Source organism: Heterodontus francisci, chromosome 17, assembly GCF_036365525.1.
Source record: "Heterodontus francisci isolate sHetFra1 chromosome 17, sHetFra1.hap1, whole genome shotgun sequence".
NCBI classification, from domain to species: domain Eukaryota; kingdom Metazoa; phylum Chordata; class Chondrichthyes; order Heterodontiformes; family Heterodontidae; genus Heterodontus; species Heterodontus francisci.
In genome coordinates, this window is record NC_090387.1 from 38,269,144 (window position 1) to 38,287,775 (window position 18,632).

General features: G+C 42.8%; 1 protein-coding gene across 19 annotated transcripts in view; it reads right to left on the reverse strand.

The window, feature by feature from the left end:
* Positions 1–18,632, reverse strand: part of banp (BTG3 associated nuclear protein) — a 376,487-nt gene that overhangs the window by 268,587 nt on the left and 89,268 nt on the right. For all 19 annotated transcript variants that reach the window (XR_010976672.1, XR_010976674.1, XR_010976675.1 and 16 more), the window contains exons 6-7: positions 16,704–16,826; positions 9,524–9,699 (exon numbers count right to left, since the gene is read on the reverse strand). Coding sequence is in view for 8 of the 19 variants with exons in the window: in XM_068049289.1 (XP_067905390.1) it covers positions 9,524–9,699; positions 16,704–16,826 (299 nt within the window). In the remaining 11 variants the exon portion in view is untranslated. The remainder of the gene's footprint in view (positions 1–9,523; positions 9,700–16,703; positions 16,827–18,632) is intronic.

The window sequence follows — 18,632 nt, forward strand, 5'->3', positions numbered from 1 at the left end:
CAGGACACACCAGATGCCATTTGATAAAGGCCAAACAAAGGGCTTCCATTACCCATGTCAGAAGCAAACATTAGGCACCCAACACCTCCTCCTGCTCCATCCTGGAACTATGACCTGCGTCTGAGGCAGCCAGCACCAGCGCTGATTGCCTCCAGGAAAACCAACGTGAAGCAGTATGTAATAAACAAAAATTTTATACTCACCTTAATCACCCCCACTGCTGGTCCAGAAATCTCCAAACTCACTCCTGACTCTGACCTCCACAGCTCCCCAATCTTCCCCAGCCCAACCTCCGAGCCCTCTCTCACTCACACTTCAAGGCCCCCCAACAATACAGCAGAACCTCGTGGTGTTCTTTGCCAATCTCCTCGCCACCCTGAGGTCTAACAATAATGCAGACCCAGGCAATGTTCTTTAACACCCTCCTAGCGGCCCCTCAATTGCACCCCGAGGCCCACCAACAACACTGCAGATTCCGGGATGTTCTTTCCCAACTCCCTTGCACCACAACCTTACCCTGCCCACTCCTGCACGATTTCAACTGCACTCCAAGGACTAGCATTCCTCCTGCAGAATCCTGCAATCTTACCCAATAACCTATCTGCACATTGGCATATAAACCTGTGTGGGCTCCGACCACTTCTAAAGAGGTCCAGGGCCCAAAACCCCGGGCTCCTCAGAGCTTCCTGATTGAGCGTGGCTTTTAGTGCTGATGTGAATGAGGTGCCCAAAAATGGACATTGATGAATTTCTATGCCGATCTTTGAAATTACAGCTTTAATGAAATGGAAGATGGATCATGAAATGATTTCAATTATCTGAATGCACTGCAGTTTTTTTTTACTTTAATCAGTATTGCAGAAGCAAGATGCAATTTTTGCTGTGAGCACTGTCTTCCGATTAAGATTCTGATCGAATTGATAGCAATGTTGAAAATTGGGACTGATATGCACAAAGCGTTTACAAACAGGATTTTACCAGCCAATTGACGACAGGTTAGGAGGTCAGAGGAGTGGTAAAATGACGATGGAAGGCATCGGCAGGGAAGCCTGATGTCTTTCCGCCACCATAGGATATTTCCAAAGGTGGAAACAGCAGCAGCTCAGCCGCCCGTGACCAGAAGCAGGCAGCCAATTCATCTCAATGGACTATTAAGGGATATTTTAACACATTGCTGGGATTTTACCAGCATCACAATGGCTCCCCCCACTGTGTGGCAGCACCATCAGATGCACCAAAACAGCCTCCCAGTGGCTTCCCGGGCAGGGGGAGGGGGGTTGGTGGAGTTCATACCTCCAATCGCTGTAGCCTGCCTGTCTGGCCCCAGCAGGTTAAAAAAAATCTGATCAGCCCTTCTCCCTGCAGCTTCAGGGACAGCCACTTCTATCAGTGCCACTGCCAAAGCTGCAGAGCTGCCAGCCACAGAGAGGCAGGATAGTGGTCTCAGTGGCGGCCTATAACTTGGCCGCTGCTGGTAAAATCCCCTCCACAGTCCCACCATTTGCCTGCGTGTGCCCACTCAGGCGGGACCCACAACGTGCCAGCAAAATTCCCGCCGATGAGTGTGAATACTTGGCTGGAAGGGACAGTAAATACAAGGCCATAGAGTCTACAGGAGGACAGGGCTTAATAAAATAATAAAACTATTGGGTAATATGGATTGTTACCTGAGCCATATGCCAATTGGCATAGGGTCAGGCAGACATGAGAACTAAACACGTGTCTCAAAGAATAATGTGGGAAGAAGGGATTTCTATTTATGGGGCACTGGTACCAGGACTGGGGATTGGACTTGAAACTAAAAGAGGGGGACGGGGTCAGATGAAGGAAGATTTAGCAATCTAAAGACATAAGTCGAGGCATTAGAACAGTGTAGCGATTTGGATAAAGACAAGCAGAGTGGGACAGAGAGTTTAATGGTAATAGTGCATCAGTGAATAAGGTTCATGCAAAGAATAGTAGTTAAAAAAATTAAAGGCTCTTTATGTGAATGTGCGAAGCATTTACAATAAGACAGGTGAACGAGCGGCATAAATAGAGGTAAAAGGTCCACTTGCCATTAAAGTGACATGGTTATAAGGTGACCAAGATTGGGAAATAAATATTGCAAGGTACACAATATTTTGAAAAGACAAGAAAATAAAAGCAAGATACTGCAGATGCTGGATATCTGAAATAAAAACAGAAAGTGCTGGAAATACTCAGCAGGTCAGGCAGCATCTGTGGAGAGAGAAGCAGAGTTAACATTTCAGGTCTGTGACTGTTCATCAGAACTGGCAAAGATTAGAGCTAATTTTACCAGTTCTGATGAAAGGTCACAGACCTGAAACGTAACTCTGCTTCTCTCGCCATAGATGCTGCCTGACCTGCTGAGTATTTCCAGCACTTTCTGTTTTTATTTTTGAAAAGACAGACAGAATGTAAAAGGAGGAGGAGTAGCCCTGTTAGTAAAGGACATAAGGACAGTAGTGAGAAAGGATCTTGGTTCAGAAGATCAGGAAGTAGAATCAGTATGGGTAGAATGAAAAGCATCAGAAAAAACTAGTGGGAGTAGTTAAGCCATTGTACAGAGCATTAAGCAAGAAATAATTGGAGCTTGTAACAAAGGCAATGTAACAATTGTCTGGAGCTTTAATCTGCATATGGACTGGATCAAATTAGCAAAGGGAGTCTGAAAGAAGAATATGTAGAATGCTATCACAACAGTTTCCTGAAACAATATGTTTGGAACCAACTAGGTATAAAGCTATTATAGATCTAGTATTGTGCAATGAGGCAGGGTTAATTAATAATCTCATAGTAGAAAGATCCTTTGGGAAAAAGTGATCATAATACAATTGAATTACCTATTAAGTCTGAAAGCGACATAAACTAATCCCAAACAAGAATTATGAACTTAAACAAAGTCAATTACATAGGTATGAGAAGAGAGCTGGCTGAGGTTGACTGAGTAAGTAGACTAAAAGCTATAGTGGTAAATCAACAGTGGGAAACATTTAAAGAAACAATTCAAAATGTTCAACAAAAACACATTCCGTTAAAAAACAAAAACTCAGCAAGAAAGATCCATCCGTGGCTTACCAGGGAAGTTAAGGATACTATTAAATTGGAACAGGCTTATAATGTGGCAAAGAAGTAGTAAGCCTATGGATTGGGAATGTTTTAGAAACCAGCAAAGAGTGATCAGATAGTTGATAAAAAGGGGAAAAATGGTAGAGAAGTTGAACAAATATTTTGTGTTTGTCTTCACAGTGGAAAACACAAATTGCATACTAGAAATAGAGGGTAACCAAGGGGCTATTAAGAGTGAGGAACTTAAGATAATTAATATCAGCAGAGAAAAAGTATTTGAGAAACTTAAGGGATTAAAAGCCAACAAATCCCCAGAACCTGATGGCCTACATCCTCGGGTTCTAAAAGAGATAGCTTCAGAGATAGTGGATGTATTGGTTATTATTTTTCAAAATTTCTCAGATTCTAGAATGGTCCCAGAGGATTGGAAGTTAGTAAATATAACACTGCTATTTAGGAAAGGAGGGAGAAAGAGCAGGTTAGAGGCCAGGAATTCTGCAAAGAGTAACTCACCTCCTGACTCCCCAAAGCGTGTCCACTAACTACATGGCACAAGTCAGGAGTGTGATGGAATATTCACTGCTCACTTGGATAACTGCAGCTCCAATAATGCTCAAGCAGCTCAACACCATCCAGGACAAAGCAGCCCACTTGATCGGCACCCCATCCACCGCCTTAAACATTCACTCACTCCATCGTCGGCACACAGTGGCAGCAATGAGTACTATATACAAGATGCACTGATTCCCATTGACTTCAATTTTGCTCGGGCTCCTTGATGCCACGCTCAGTCAAATGCTGCCTTGATGTCAAGAGCATCACTCTCACCTCACCTCTGGAATTCAGCTCTTTTGTCTATGTTTGAATCAGGGCTGTAATGAGGTCTGGAGCCAAGTGGCCCTGCCGGAACACAAACTGAGCATCGGTGAGCACATTATTGCTGAGTAAGTGCCACTTGATAGCACTGTCAATGACTCCTTCCATCACTTTGCTGATGACTGACAGTAGACTGATAAAGCAGCAATTGGCCAGATTGGATTTGTCCTGCTTTTTGTGGACAGGACATACCTGGGCAATTTTCTACATTGTCAGGTAGATGCAAGTGTTGTAGCTTAGCTCAGGGCGCGGCTAGCTCTGGAGCAGAACTCCTCAGTACTACAGCTGGTATGTTGCCAGGGCCCACAGCCGTTTCTTGATATCATGCAGAGTGAACTGAATTGGCTGAAGACTGTCATCTGTGATGCTGGGAACCTCAGGAAGAGGCCGGGATGGATAATACTCGCAGCACTTCTGGCTGAAGATGCTTGCAAATGTTTCAGCTTTCCTTTTTGTACTGATGTGATGGGGATGTTTGTGGAGGCTCCTCATCCCTTTAATTGCTTAATTGTCTACTACTATTCACAACTAGACATGGCAGAACTGCGGAGCTTTGATGCGAGCCAATAGTTGTGGGATCACTTTGCTTGGTCTATCGCATGCTGCTTCCGCTATTTAGCATGCTTGTACTCTTAGCTCGCAGCAAGTCCTGTTCTCCATTACCCCTATACTCACTGACCTACACTGACTTCTGGTCAAGCAACATCTTGATTTTAAAATTCTCATCCTTGTTTTCAAATCCCTCCATCCTCCATGGCCTTGCCCCTCCCTAACTCTGTAATCTCCTCCAGCCCCATAACCCACCAAGGTACCTGCACTCCTCTAATTCTGGCCTTGTGCATCCCTGAGTGAAAACATTTCTGATGCCCTAACTATAATCTGTCGGTTGTCTTGATTTCAGAATTGTTCCTTTAGATTGGAAAATTGTGCATGTCATTCCAATATTTAAAGTGAGAGAGGGATAGAGTGATGGAACCTTGAAAATTTTCAGCTGATCAGAGCGCGCCAGCCTGATGAACCTGAATGAATTTTTGAAAAGGTGACTAAAGTAGTGGACAGGGGAATGACTACAGATATTATTTATATGGACCTCTAGAAGGTATTTGATAAAGTTCCTCCTAAGAGACTGTTCGCTAAGGATGATGCTCAGGGAAGTGAAGACAAATTATTGACCTGGTTAGGAAAATGGCAGAATGGCAGGAGACAAGAGTAGGAAATTTGGGGAGGTACTCTAATTGTCAAGATGTGACTGGTAGTGTCCTGCAAGGATCTGTGTTGAGGGCTAAACTACTCATTGTATTTATTTATGACTTAAATGATGGGGTAAAAAGCCACATAATCAAGTTTGCCAATGACACAATGATAGGCTACATTGTAAGCAGTGTAGATGGAAACATAAAATTACAAAAAGATATTCATGTATTCAGTGAATGGGAAAAATTATGGCAAATGGATTTTAATGGAGGCAAATGTGAGGTCATCCACTTTGGACCTAAAAAGGATAGAATAGAGTACTTTCTAAATGGTGAATAGCGAGAAACAGTGAAAGACCAGATTATTAACATGTCATGAACAAGTACAGAAATTAATCAAAACGTTTAATGGAATGCTGGCCTTTATATCCAGCAGACTAAAATACAATTGGGTCGAAGTTATGCTACGGCTATAAAAAGCACAGGTTAGGCCAAACCACGACTACTGTGAGCAGTTCTGGGCACCACATCTGAGGAAGAATATATTGGCCTTGGAAGGAGTGCAGCATATATTTACCAGAAGAATACCTGGACTCCAAGGATTAAATTACGAGGAAACATTACACAAACTATGGTTGTATTCTATGGAATTGGGACAGTTAAGGAGTGATTTGAATGAAGTTTTCAAGATATTAAAGGTGACTAGATAGTGTAGATAGAGAACCTATTCCTGCTGGTTGTACAGTCTAGGACCAGGTGGCTTTGTTTAACAATTAGAGCCAGGTCTTTCAGGAGTGAGATTAGGAAACACCTCCACATACAAAAAGTGGTATAAGTTTGGAACACTCTTCTGCAATTGTCAATTGATGCTAGAACAATTGTTAATTTTAGATCGGAGATTGATAGATTTTTGTTTACCTTAAGTATTAAGGGATATGGGGGAAAGCTGGGTATTTGGAATTCGGTCACAGATTAGCCAAGATCCCAAGGAATGGCAGAACAGGCTCGTGGTGGGGAAATGGCCTACTCCTGTTCCTATGGAGAATGTTAGTGCTGGAGAATGGAACTATTGGCAATTCAGTCACCCAGTGTTTATATGTAAAGCATAACACAACCACAGAAACAGACTGAAACACCCAAAACATGCCTTAACCCCAAACTCAGAAGAGTATTCTGTATGTCTCTTTTCTCCATTTCTAACACCATCCATACGAACATACGAATTAGGAGCAGGAGTAGGCCCCTCGAGCCAGTGCCACCATTCAATAAGAACACGGCTGATCTGAATGTAACCTCGACTCCACATTCCCACCTACCCCAATAACCTTTCACCCCATCCTGTGGTATTCCAGATTGATCTAACCAATTATGTCTCAGAAAATATTTTGTGCAGGACATTGCCTACCAGTAACTGGGTTGATATTGCCCAAACACATTTCACAAAGGATCCTTACAGCTAGGAGATGAAAGGCCACTTAATTTCCATAATGGCAGAGATACTGACCAACAATGGTGAAAGACAGGATCGTTTTTGGGAAATTTAAGCTTGCCATCCTCCAAATTTGTAACAGATAAAAAGTAGTTAAAGAAGCTATGCTAAGCACAATTTGGAACTTAACCTTGAACATACAATGCCTATTCTCCATGGTAGCAAAGGAGGTCGATGTCGATTTCTAAAATGTGCCTTAGGTGTATGGGCCTTATCCTGTAATCCTAAGGCATGTCCGTGGACTAAGGAGTAGATGTTTCGAATTTCTAACACCTACTGGGCAGCAAGACAGAAACCAAGACATTTTATCTCCTCCATTGTAACTTGACTTATTTCTTTAAAAAGCACACCGAATTTCAAAAGCAAACAAAGCCTTTCAGGGTAAGAGACAAGAAGGATGAATGGTAGGGCTAGGAAAGGATAGAAACAGGTCAAGAATAAGGCAGCTTCTGGCCTCACAGCACTCATCCTTAGGGTAGCAAATTAGAATGGTGGACAGTGGATACAGGGTTACGGTAAGATTGAGTAGCAGTGCAGCCAAGGGGAAGGGAAGATTGAGGATTGACTGCATTGTTCTAATAGGAAGAAATGGGGCACTGGTGAAACAAAGTGGGCAGTAGGAAAATGAATGAGCAGTGGAAAGTAAAGTGTTAGGAAAGTGCTTCCATTTTTTAATATTTTGTTTTTTTGAAGACTTGTGTTATAAAACTGAAAAGATTCCATAGAGGTGTTTTTTGTTTACCACATTCACTGAAAGGTCATATGAGATGTTGTTTGAAAACAACTTTTGCTGGAAATCATGTGCTTTAAGCTCAATAAACAACAGAAACCTTGGTGACCGGGGGAAGAAACTTACAGAGAAGCAACATGTCAAGGTTTATGGAGGTCAGGAGATTGACTTTCTGTTTGGGATTTGGATATTGTTTTCAGGTCAGTTGGGGTGTGAACTGTTCTGAAGACAAGAACACAAGAAATAGGAGCAGAAATAGACCGTATGGCCCATCGAGCCTGCTCCACCATTCGATACGATCATGGCTGATCGTGGGCTTCAATTCCATTTTCCTGCCCGATCCCCATATCCCTGCATTCCCTGCAAGACCAAAAGTCTATCTATCCCAGCCTTAAATATATTCAATGATGGAGCATCCACAACCCTCTGGGGTAGAGAATTCCATAGATTTACAACCCTTTGAGTGGAGCAATTTTTTCTCATCTCAGTCCTGAATGATTGGCCCCTTATCTTAAGACTATTTCTCTGTGTTCTAGATTCCCTGACCAGTGGGAACAATCTCTCTACCCCATCAAGCCTTTTCAGAATCTTGTATGTCTCAATTAGATTGTCTCTCATTCTTCTAAACTTCAGAGAATATAGGCCCAATTTACTCAGCCTCTCATCATAGGGCAACCCCCTCATCCCAGGGACCAATTTAGTAAATCTTCGCTGCACTGACCACAGTGCAAATATATCCTTTCATAAATGTGGAGACCAAAACTGCACACAGTATTCCAGGTGTGGTCTCACCAAAGCCCTGTACAGTTTTAGTAAGACTTCTTTATTCCTCTACTCTAATCCCCTTGCAATAAAGGCCAACATGCCATTTGGAGATCGTTGGAGATCCACTTGCCAAGGAAAAACCATCCAGCTCACCTCTTTATCTACCTCTTTGAAGAAACCCTGTAAAGATCCAGTGTGGGACAGCTAAAATTCCTGGTGCTGCATCTCTCCTGAGAAGCTGGAAAAACCCGCCAAATTAATTCTCAACTCCACTTGAAAAGAACTGCTTTAGAAAAGATCCCAGTGAACCGTCACCGTATACCAGACCAAAAGGGACGACTGACATCCTTCCATATCTTCTCTTTTCTTTATGCAAGAATTAGCAAGTATTTGGCCAAAGTATTTTTTGGGGGGGTTTTTTGTAACAGACCACTGCAGAGAGAATTTCTGTACTTTTTCAGTGTGTGCGTGCGGGGGAATTTAAAATGGAACTTTCATATTTCAATTTATGTGTTAATGCTTTGCTTAGTTACTGGTTAAGTCTTGTTTTATAATAAACTGAAAATTTTGTTGTTTATTAAAGAAACCTGGTTGGTGTATTTTGTTCTGGGATAAAGAGTAGAGTATGTGATTGACTGAATCGGTAATTGGGTAAATGTTTATAAAATAAACGTTGTGACCTGCAGAGAAGTGAGACTAGAAAAGACAGTGCACTGCTTCAACCTCGGCCGTAACATTAGACATCGGGGATGTCATGGGAGCAAAAAGATTAAGGTGTAGTGGGGCTACATTTTCCTCCAGCTCCCACCCAAATGCAGCCTGCAACTGATGGTGGCTCCTTTCTTCATCATATGATACACCAACTTCCAAATGGAAAAGGGAAGGAAGGGAGAGGAAGGGGTGAGAATGGGGGCGGGGGGAGTGGAGGGGGAGAATGGGGGGAGGAAGGGGTGAGGAAGTGGGGGGGGGGGGGGGGGGGAAGAGGAAGGGGAAAGAAGGATGCAAAAGAGAAGAAACAGAATCAGCAACATGAAGACCAGACAGGTTAGAAACTGACTGATAAAAGGCCAGAGACCTGAAATGTTAACTGTTTCTCTCTCCACAGATGCTACCAGACCTGCTGAGTATTTCTAGCATTTTCTGCTTATATTTTAAAAAGTAACCCTATTCTGTGACTTATTGTGTGCAATGCCATGGGGGAGATTGTCCAGTTCTTTTGTATTTTCCACATGCACTATTAAATCTTTATAACAAAATCTTAACAACTCATGACAATGGGAAACAAAGCACTTCTGCTAATATAATAGCAAATTTATAAGCAAAGTTCCAAACTATTTATACAGACTGTTATTTTCCACAGTGATTTTACTTTGAAAGTTCAGACGTTAACATGCCTACCTTCAGAGTTCAATGTGATGAGTGTAACATTTGGTGCCAAGTTCTGACCACCTGACTGACCACTATTTGAAACGGTGTCACTTGTTTCAGATCCACTTTCGACATCTTCAGTGTGGCTATCTTCATGGCCAGGAACCTTCACAATTATTGTGTTCTGTCTCCTCCCTGGCACAGAACTTTGTTATCCCAAAATAAGAAAAAATACAAAAGGTAATAAAGCAACTTATTAGACTATATGTTACTGATATATGAATAAGTATCAAATCAATATTTGGGGCTCTCTTGTTGATCATATATAATTAGTTTGCAACTTCTTATTGACATTAATATTAAAACAGTTAATTATTTGTCAGAAGGTGACTATAGCAATGCGTTATATAGATATAGACAGATTGAAAAGAAATCTGCTACTTGGTTAACGTTTTTACTTTTTCAATTATGCGGAAACATGCCATTTCAATTCTCTCCTCACACCAGGGATCGTGACCATGTATGCTATTATGGTGTGAAAATCAATTTAATGCATTTTAAAAGAAATTCAACTTGCATGTAATGTACCAGTGAGCTGTGAAAAAGTATTGCACTACTGAATATTCTAACTTAAGAGCAGCAGAAATACTGTGAGTTATGAGTTCATGTCGTAAGTCAAACATTTTTCATAAATCATGGCCTTTTGCTTTACATTCTACTGACCCAGCACACATTTTTACTTTCCAGATTTTCTTTCTCATGAAACATTTTTTCTTTCTTTCTTTTGGGCCTCCTTATCTCGAGAGACAATGGATACGCGCCTGGAGGTGGTCAGTGGTTTGTGAAGCAGCGCCTGGAGTGGCTATAAAGGCCAATTCTGGAGTGACAGGCTCTTCCACAGGTGCTGCAGAGAAATTTGTTTGTTGGGGCTGTTGCACAGTTGGCTCTCCCCTTGCGCCTCTGTCTTTTTTCCTGCCAACTACTAAGTCTCTTCGACTCGCCACAATTTAGCCCTGTCTTTATGGCTGCCCGCCAGCTCTGGCGAATGCTGGCAACTGACTCCCACGACTTGTGATCAATGTCACACGATTTCATGTCACGTTTGCAGACGTCTTTATAACGGAGACATGGACGGCCGGTGGGTCTGATACCAGTGGCGAGCTCGCTGTACAATGTGTCTTTGGGGATCCTGCCATCTTCCATGCGGCTCACATGGCCAAGCCATCTCAAGCGCCGCTGACTCAGTAGTGTGTATAAGCTGGGGGTGTTGGCCGCTTCAAGGACTTCTGTGTTGGAGATATAGTCCTGCCACCTGATGCCAAGTATTCTCCGAAGGCAGCGAAGATGGAATGAATTGAGACGTCGCTCTTGGCTGGCATACGTTGTCCAGGCCTCGCTGCCGTAGAGCAAGGTACTGAGGACACAGGCCTGATACACTCGGACTTTTGTGTTCCGTGTCAGTGCGCCATTTTCCCACACTCTCTTGGCCAGTCTGGACATAGCAGTGGAAGCCTTACCCATGCGCTTGTTGATTTCTGCATCTAGAGACAGGTTACTGGTGATAGTTGAGCCTAGGTAGGTGAACTCTTGAACCACTTCCAGAGCGTGGTCGCCAATATTGATGGATGGAGCATTTCTGACGTCCTGCCCCATGATGTTCGTTTTCTTGAGGCTGATGGTTAGGCCAAATTCATTGCAGGCAGACGCAAACCTGTCGATGAGACTCTGCAGGCATTCTTCAGTGTGAGATGTTAAAGCAGCATCGTCAGCAAAGAGGAGTTCTCTGATGAGGACTTTCCGTACTTTGGACTTCGCTCTTAGACGGGCAAGGTTGAACAACCTGCCCCCTGATCTTGTGTAGAGGAAAATTCCTTCTTCATTTTTAAGAAGGCAGGATTATATGATGTGATAATAGGATATGACGTACCATCAGAATATTAACTAGATTTTGGGGTATCATTTTAAATTTTTGTTCCTTTTGAAACACAGTATAAGGAAGCATAAAAAATGCAATTTGGTAGTAATAAAGACAGATTTAAGTTTAAAACCTCATAGCACATTAGGAGCCAAAATACAAACAAATACTACGTGTGAATGATGAGGCTTCATAGTGTTAAGTAAAAAGACTAAGAAAGTTACTTCTAAAAATAAATTATAACTGGTCTAAAAATTAATGACCAAAGATCAATGAAACAAAAACAAGAAATGCTGGAATCACTCAGCAGGTCTGGCAGCATCTGTGGAAAGAGAAGCAGAGTTAACGTTTCGGGTCAGTGACCCTTCTTCGGAACTGACAAATATTAGAAAAGTCACAGATTATAAACAAGTGAGGTGGGGGTTGGGCAAGAGATAACAAAGGAGAAGGTGCAGATTGGACCAGGCCACATAGTTGACCAAAAGGTCACGGAGCAAAGGCAAACAATATGTTAATGGTGTGTTGAAAGACAAAGCATTAGTACAGATTAGGTGTGAATATACTGAATATTGAACAGCAGCAAGTGCAAACCTGAAGAAAAACAACCTGAAAAAAACAGTGGGTAAGTAAACTGAACAAACTAAGATGAAATGAAATAAATGCAAAAAAAGATTGTAAAAAATGTAAAAAGGAATGTAAAAAAAAAAGGAAGAAAAAATAACTAAAAATGAAAGTAAAGTGGGGGGCTGTCATGCTCTGAAATTATTGAACTCAATGTTCAGTCCGGCAGGCTGTAGTGTGCCTATTCGGTAGATGAGATGCTGTTCCTCGAGCTTGCGTTGATGTTCACTGGAACACTGCAGCAATCCCAGGACAGAGATGTGAGCAGGGGGGAGTGTTGAAATGGCAAGCAACCGGAAGCTCAGGGTCCTGCTTGCGGGCTGAGCGGAGATGTTCCGCAAAGCGGTCACCCAGTCTGCGCTTGGTCTCCCCAATGTAGAGGAGACCACACTGTGAGCAGCGAATACAGTATACTACATTGAAAGAAGTACAAGTAAATCGCTGCTTCACCTGAAAGGAGTGTTTGGGGCCTGGGATAGTGAGGAGAGAGGAGGTAAATGGGCAGGTATTACACCTCCTGCGATTGCAAGGGAAGGTGCCCTGGGTCGGGGACGAGGTGGTGGGGGTAATGGAGGAGTGGACCAGGGTGTCGCGGAGGGAACGATCCCTTCGGAATGCTGACAGGGGAAGGGAGGGGAAGATGCGACTGGTAGTGGCATCACGCTGGAGGTGGCGAAAATGGCGGAGGATGATCCTTTGGATATGGAGGCTGGTGGGATGAAAAGTGAGGACAAGGGGAACCCTGTCACGGTTCTGGGAGGGAGGGGAAGGGGTGAGGGTAGAGGTGCGGGGAATGGGTCGGACACGGTTGAGGGCCCTGTCAACCACAGTGGGGGGAAATCCTCAACCGCGACACCCTGGTCCACTCCTCCATTACCCCCACCACCTCGTCCCCGACCCAGGGCACCTTCCCTTGCAATCGCAGGAGGTGTAATACCTGCCCATTTACCTCCTCTCTCCTCACTATCCCAGGCCCCAAACACTCCTTTCAGGTGAAGCAGCGATTTACTTGTACTTCTTTCAATGTAGTATACTGTATTCGCTGCTCACAGTGTGGTCTCCTCTACATTGGGGAGACCAAGCGCAGACTGGGTGACCGCTTTGCGGAACATCTCCGCTCAGCCCGCAAGCAGGACCCTGAGCTTCCGGTTGCTTGCCATTTCAACACTCCCCCCTGCTCACATCTCTGTCCTGGGATTGCTGCAGTGTTCCAGTGAACATCAACGCAAGCTCGAGGAACAGCATCTCATCTACCGAATAGGCACACTACAGCCTGCCGGACTGAACATTGAGTTCAATAATTTCAGAGCATGACAGCCCCCCACTTTACTTTCATTTTTAGTCATTTTTAGTTATTTTTTCTTCCTTTTTTTTTTACATTCCTTTTTACATTTTTTACAATCTTTTTTTGCATTTATTTCATTTCATCTTAGTTTGTTCAGTTTACTTACCCACTGTTTTTTTCAGGTTGTTTTTCTTCAGGTTTGCACTTGCTGCTGTTCAATATTCAGTACATTCACACCTAATCTGTACTAATGCTTTGTCTTTCAACACACCATTAACATATTGTTTGCCTTTGCTCCGTGACCTTTTGGTCAACTATGTGGCCTGGTCCAATCTGCACCTTCTCCTTTGTTATCTCTTGCCCAACCCCCACCTCACTTGTTTATAATCTGTGACTTTTCTAATATTTGTCAGTTCCGAAGAAGGGTCACTGACCCGAAACGTTAACTCTGCTTCTCTTTCCACAGATGCTGCCAGACCTGCTGAGTGATTCCAGCATTTCTTGTTTTTGTTTCAGATTTCCAGCATCCGCAGTATTTTGCTTTTATTAAAGATCAATGAAAGTCTGTTTCAACAGACATTTTCTCAGTTCTTTCAAACTATGTTTTGATGGAATGTTTGGTTTACCTACTTGGAGTCAAAGAGAAATTTTTAAAAGTTGGGACCTTCTGAAATCAGATTAATTTTCCACCATACCTCTAAGATTAATAATTCCGTGTTTAGCCAATTACGAGTCACTCAAAGCTGCACCAGCAGCCAAACTATAATATTATTTGCCAACATCCCTGTTGTGCTGTGTCCTTACACAATCCCTTTCCATGATTGATACTCAAAACACAAAATTTCTGCTCCTAGTGATGAGTAATATCACCATCGTGTGATATTTATGTTTTTTTTTTGACTGATTATGAATTTAAAGCACCATTGATATTTTTATTTAGGTGAGCAAAATCTTCCTGTTCAAATGTTTTGTTCAGAGTTGCAACAATCATCTCAGATCAAATAAAGCCATATTCTACTGTTAATGACTTTGCAACCAAGATAGCAGAATTCTAAAGATATCTGCACTTTTGCATGCATCTCAAGTGGACAAACAATAACCATAATAGCCTAGATTTACCAATGGGCATATCCTCAAAAAAAAGTCACACTGACCCATGTGTATTTTCAGGGACAGCCTCATCATTATGACATAGCTATAGCCTAATGTAAAAAACACCTGCGATAAATCCATCTATTCCAGCATTCCTGCAGGATTTGAAAGCAGACATGGTGATTCCATGCGATGAGAAACGGGAAGGTAATTTACTCAAAAATAATGTGGCGGAAACTACAACTGCCAAAATGAGACATATTTATTTTGTCATATGGAAAATTATTTTTGAACTGTTACTGGACTTGAAATAACTGGTTTAAAAAGACCACAACAGTGACTGAAAACATGGCTGTACATTTGCATTCTAAAGGACAGTTGCCTGAAAAAGACAATGGGAGTGCCTCCCTAATTCAATTCGCCAGGTGGATTTTGATCAACAGACATTGAATGTGTAAGAGTCAGCATTTCAGCCCCCACCCCCAAAGCACTGAGTGTCTAGTAAGCTTGGGGAAATCCACAAACCTCGCAGGAGAGGTTGTTCCAAGTAAGGAGCTAGTCACATGATTAACCTGCTGGCCAGCCTGGAAGTTGTTTGGATTGTGCCACACAGAAAGGAACAGACTGCAATTCAAAGACAAAAGAGAAGGAAGGTCTCTCCCTGTCTCTTTCTCTCCCTTTCTCAAGAAAAGTTCCAGGGACCCACAGAAGTAACTTAAGCCTCAAGACAGAAGACCAGAGAAACAAGTTTGTAAGTGTGCACTGGGCCCCAACAAGAACTGCAAGACTTAACTTCAAACACTTTACATCAAACCCAAAGCCAGTAATTGAACTCCAGCTATTACTTCAAACCTTTCTCCTTCTTTCTCTTCCTTTGTCTCTATTTGTGTGTGTGTGTTTATCGCGTATGCATGCCAGCATGGTCACGTCACGTATTTTTAGAAGTTTTAACTGAATTAGAGTTTTAAGGTTAATAAACTTACACCTTTCTTGCTTAAATCTAAGAAAACCTGTCTGGTTGATTTCTTTGCAATCACAATTAGAGAGCAGTGTGCAAGGATTCACTAAGGGGAAGCAAAAAATAGTGTTTTAAAAATTAAACCCTGTTACAGTGAAACCAGGAAGAGGCTGAGAACGGGAGCCCTAGACCCCTTTCTCACCTGGTCGTAACACTATCAATAAGGAGTGCTGCAAGACAGAAAATTGGGTGTTTCTCTGATGGGGCCACAGTACTTTTCCTGCAAGAAGTCAAGATTATTATGGCAACAAGCAACGGTAATGAGCACGGAACGATAGTACTGTTTTGAGGGCTGGACACACAGCCACATACTTCAATATACACCAGAAAGCAAGAAAGGTCAGGTCACCCGTACAGTTGTGGAAATGGTGAAACGAAGTATGTGCTGCTGTATTTTAGAATTTAACCATTTTACCATGCAAGTCAAGAATGTCATATAATTTAATTTAAATGTGCTATTAAATTGGTTTGCTTTCAAGGAGTTAGATTCATAGGATAGATGCACGCTGGGGATGGCAGATCAGAAATCAGAGGAAAAGTCTGTCCAGAATGCAGACAATGGATGTAATTTTAAAACGTTCCTGTGAACATTCATACTTTAGGGATTGGAATGTCTTGGCCTTCCTAACTTTGCAGGGCAAAAAAAGGGTTACTTTGACAGCTAACTGGGATAATATGTTGAATTATTATTAAAGAGGGCATGAAGTAAAACTGAAGTAAATGACATTTGGTGAACTGTTACTCTCTAAGCTCACTTATTGACTGTAAAATAACTTCATCAGTCCATCTTTTGGAAAAATGGAAAACCACATTAGGGTAAATGTAAGGACTTTTTACTAATTTCTCCCTATCACTTAAAAATTGTAATGTCTTTATTAACATTTTTACTTTTAACCATTGAAACCTTTCTCTGAGAAAATAAGCAACCAGAACCACCAGTTCTGGTGCAGAAAATGGAAAATATACAGTTTAGTTTGCATCAAATCAATTTTTCTGATAGTCAATCTTTAAAAAAAAAAGCAAATAAATTGTACTACATCAATTATAGATCTGATTTGATGTATAACAGCTGCTGATATTCTAACTCCTGCCAGCACGCTACATATGACACAAATTAGACAAATATCCCAAAAGTGGGGAGAAGACACAAGTTTACAAATCACTACATACGTAGACTAAAATACTTGGTGTGAAACTAAGCGGACTAGTAAATAATGATTATTGCTAATTAATCTTGCTGCAACAAGAAAATTAAGTGGAATTTGTAAGTTTCACTAACTTGCTGAGAATATTGTCCAGGGTGTCTGTTCCTCTGGGTAGAGGTTCTTCCTGTCCAGCAACCTTGGATCCAACTGGGTTCTGACGATCACTATTTAATATTACAGTAGTCTGTGGTACAGTGCTGCAAGAAATAATGTTAGATTTTTAAAAAAGGAACTTGAACATGGGATCATACAACAAAATATTACATTTAACAAGTAAAAACCAAGTGAGTATAATTCCAAATGTATACAGTTCACCATTTTGAGAAATACGACCATTAAAAATAAAATATAAAATTGAGTTCCTGAACTGCTTCTTTTCCAATATTGGACTGAATTTTCCAGTCCCCACCTCCCCCCCCCCACAACCACCCCCCCCCCCCCCCCGACGTTGGGGGTCATGGCAGGGGGGGGGGGGCCGGAAAATGCCTCCAGCAGAAGTCCGCCACGAGCCCCGACGCAGGGAAGGCCCGGCCCGATATTGGCAGAGGCGGCGAGCCCTCGTGGAGAGCCCTATTTAAATATTTTAATTTATTTAAATAAATGAATCGATTACGTTTCCACTCACGCCGTCCGTCTCGGAGCAATACTGGTGCCGGTGGCCGGCACTCCCGTACCTGCGGAAACCCGTCTGGGGATCCGAGGCGGACACTGGTGGGGAGAGGGGAGCAAATAAGTTTTTCAGTGTTGGGGGAGGGGCGTCGGATATGGTCTAGGGGATGCTGGGAAGGAGTAAAGTTTAAAGTTTATGAACTTTGGGGGGGGGGGGGGGAGGGTAGGTCTGGTGGACAAGGTAAGTGTTTTGATGGGGGGAGAATGCAGGTAATTAATTCTATAGTTATCGGAGAGGGGGGGAAGGGGGAGAGGGTCAGGATCAATTTATTTTATTTTTTAAAAACACTGTATCTTTAAATAATTAAATTGAATGTTAGGGCTCAAAGCCCTTTAAAAATGGCATCAGTACCTGCACAAAGGCTGCTTATGCCATTGCCGGGGATGAACAGCCCGCCCCCATCATCGGGGTGGGCGGTCTGCCCCGGCCATTCAAATGAGCAGCATGGCGGCTCTGCGACGTGCTATCTGCGCAGGTGGACTGCCATTGTTTACATCCGCCACCGCGCCATAAATTTCAGCCCATTATTTCAGATGTTTCTCTCCTCTCTAAACCTCTGCAACTATAATGATGCTACAACACTAGCATCTACCCAGCAATGTGGAAAACTGCCCAGGTATGTCCAGTCCACAAAAAGGACAAATGAAACCCGGAAAATTACTGTCCTACCAATCATCAGCAAAGTGATGGAAGAGGTCATCAACTGTGCTATCAAGCGGCACTTGCTCAGCGATAAGCTACTCAGTGACACTCAGTTTGGGTTCCACCAGGGTCACTCAGTTCCTGATCTCATTACAGCCTTCGTCCAAACTTGGACAAAAGAGCTGAACTCCAGAGTTGAGCTGACAGTGACTGCCCTTGACATCAAGGCAGCATTTAACGGAGTAGGCAGCAAGGAGCCCTAGCAAAATTGGAGTCAGTGGGAATCAGGGGGAAGGTTTCTGCTGGTTGGAGTCACCTAGCACAAAGGAAGATGGTTGTGGTTGATGGAGGTCAATCATCTCAGTCCAGGACACCACTGCAGGAGTTCCTCAGGGTAGTGTCCTAGGCCCAAACATCTTCAGCTGCTTCATCAATGACCTTCCCTCCAACAAAAGGTGAGAAGTGGGAATGGTCGCTGATGATTGCACAATATTCAGCACCAGTCGCGACTCCTCAGATACTGAAGCAGCCCGTGCCCAGATGCAGCAAGACCTGGACCACATCCAAGCTTGGGCTGATAAGTGGCAAATAACATTTGTGCCACACAAGTGCCAGGAAATTACCATCTCAAACAATAGAGGGACTCTAACCATCTCCCCTTGATGTTCAATGGCATTACCATCACTGAATT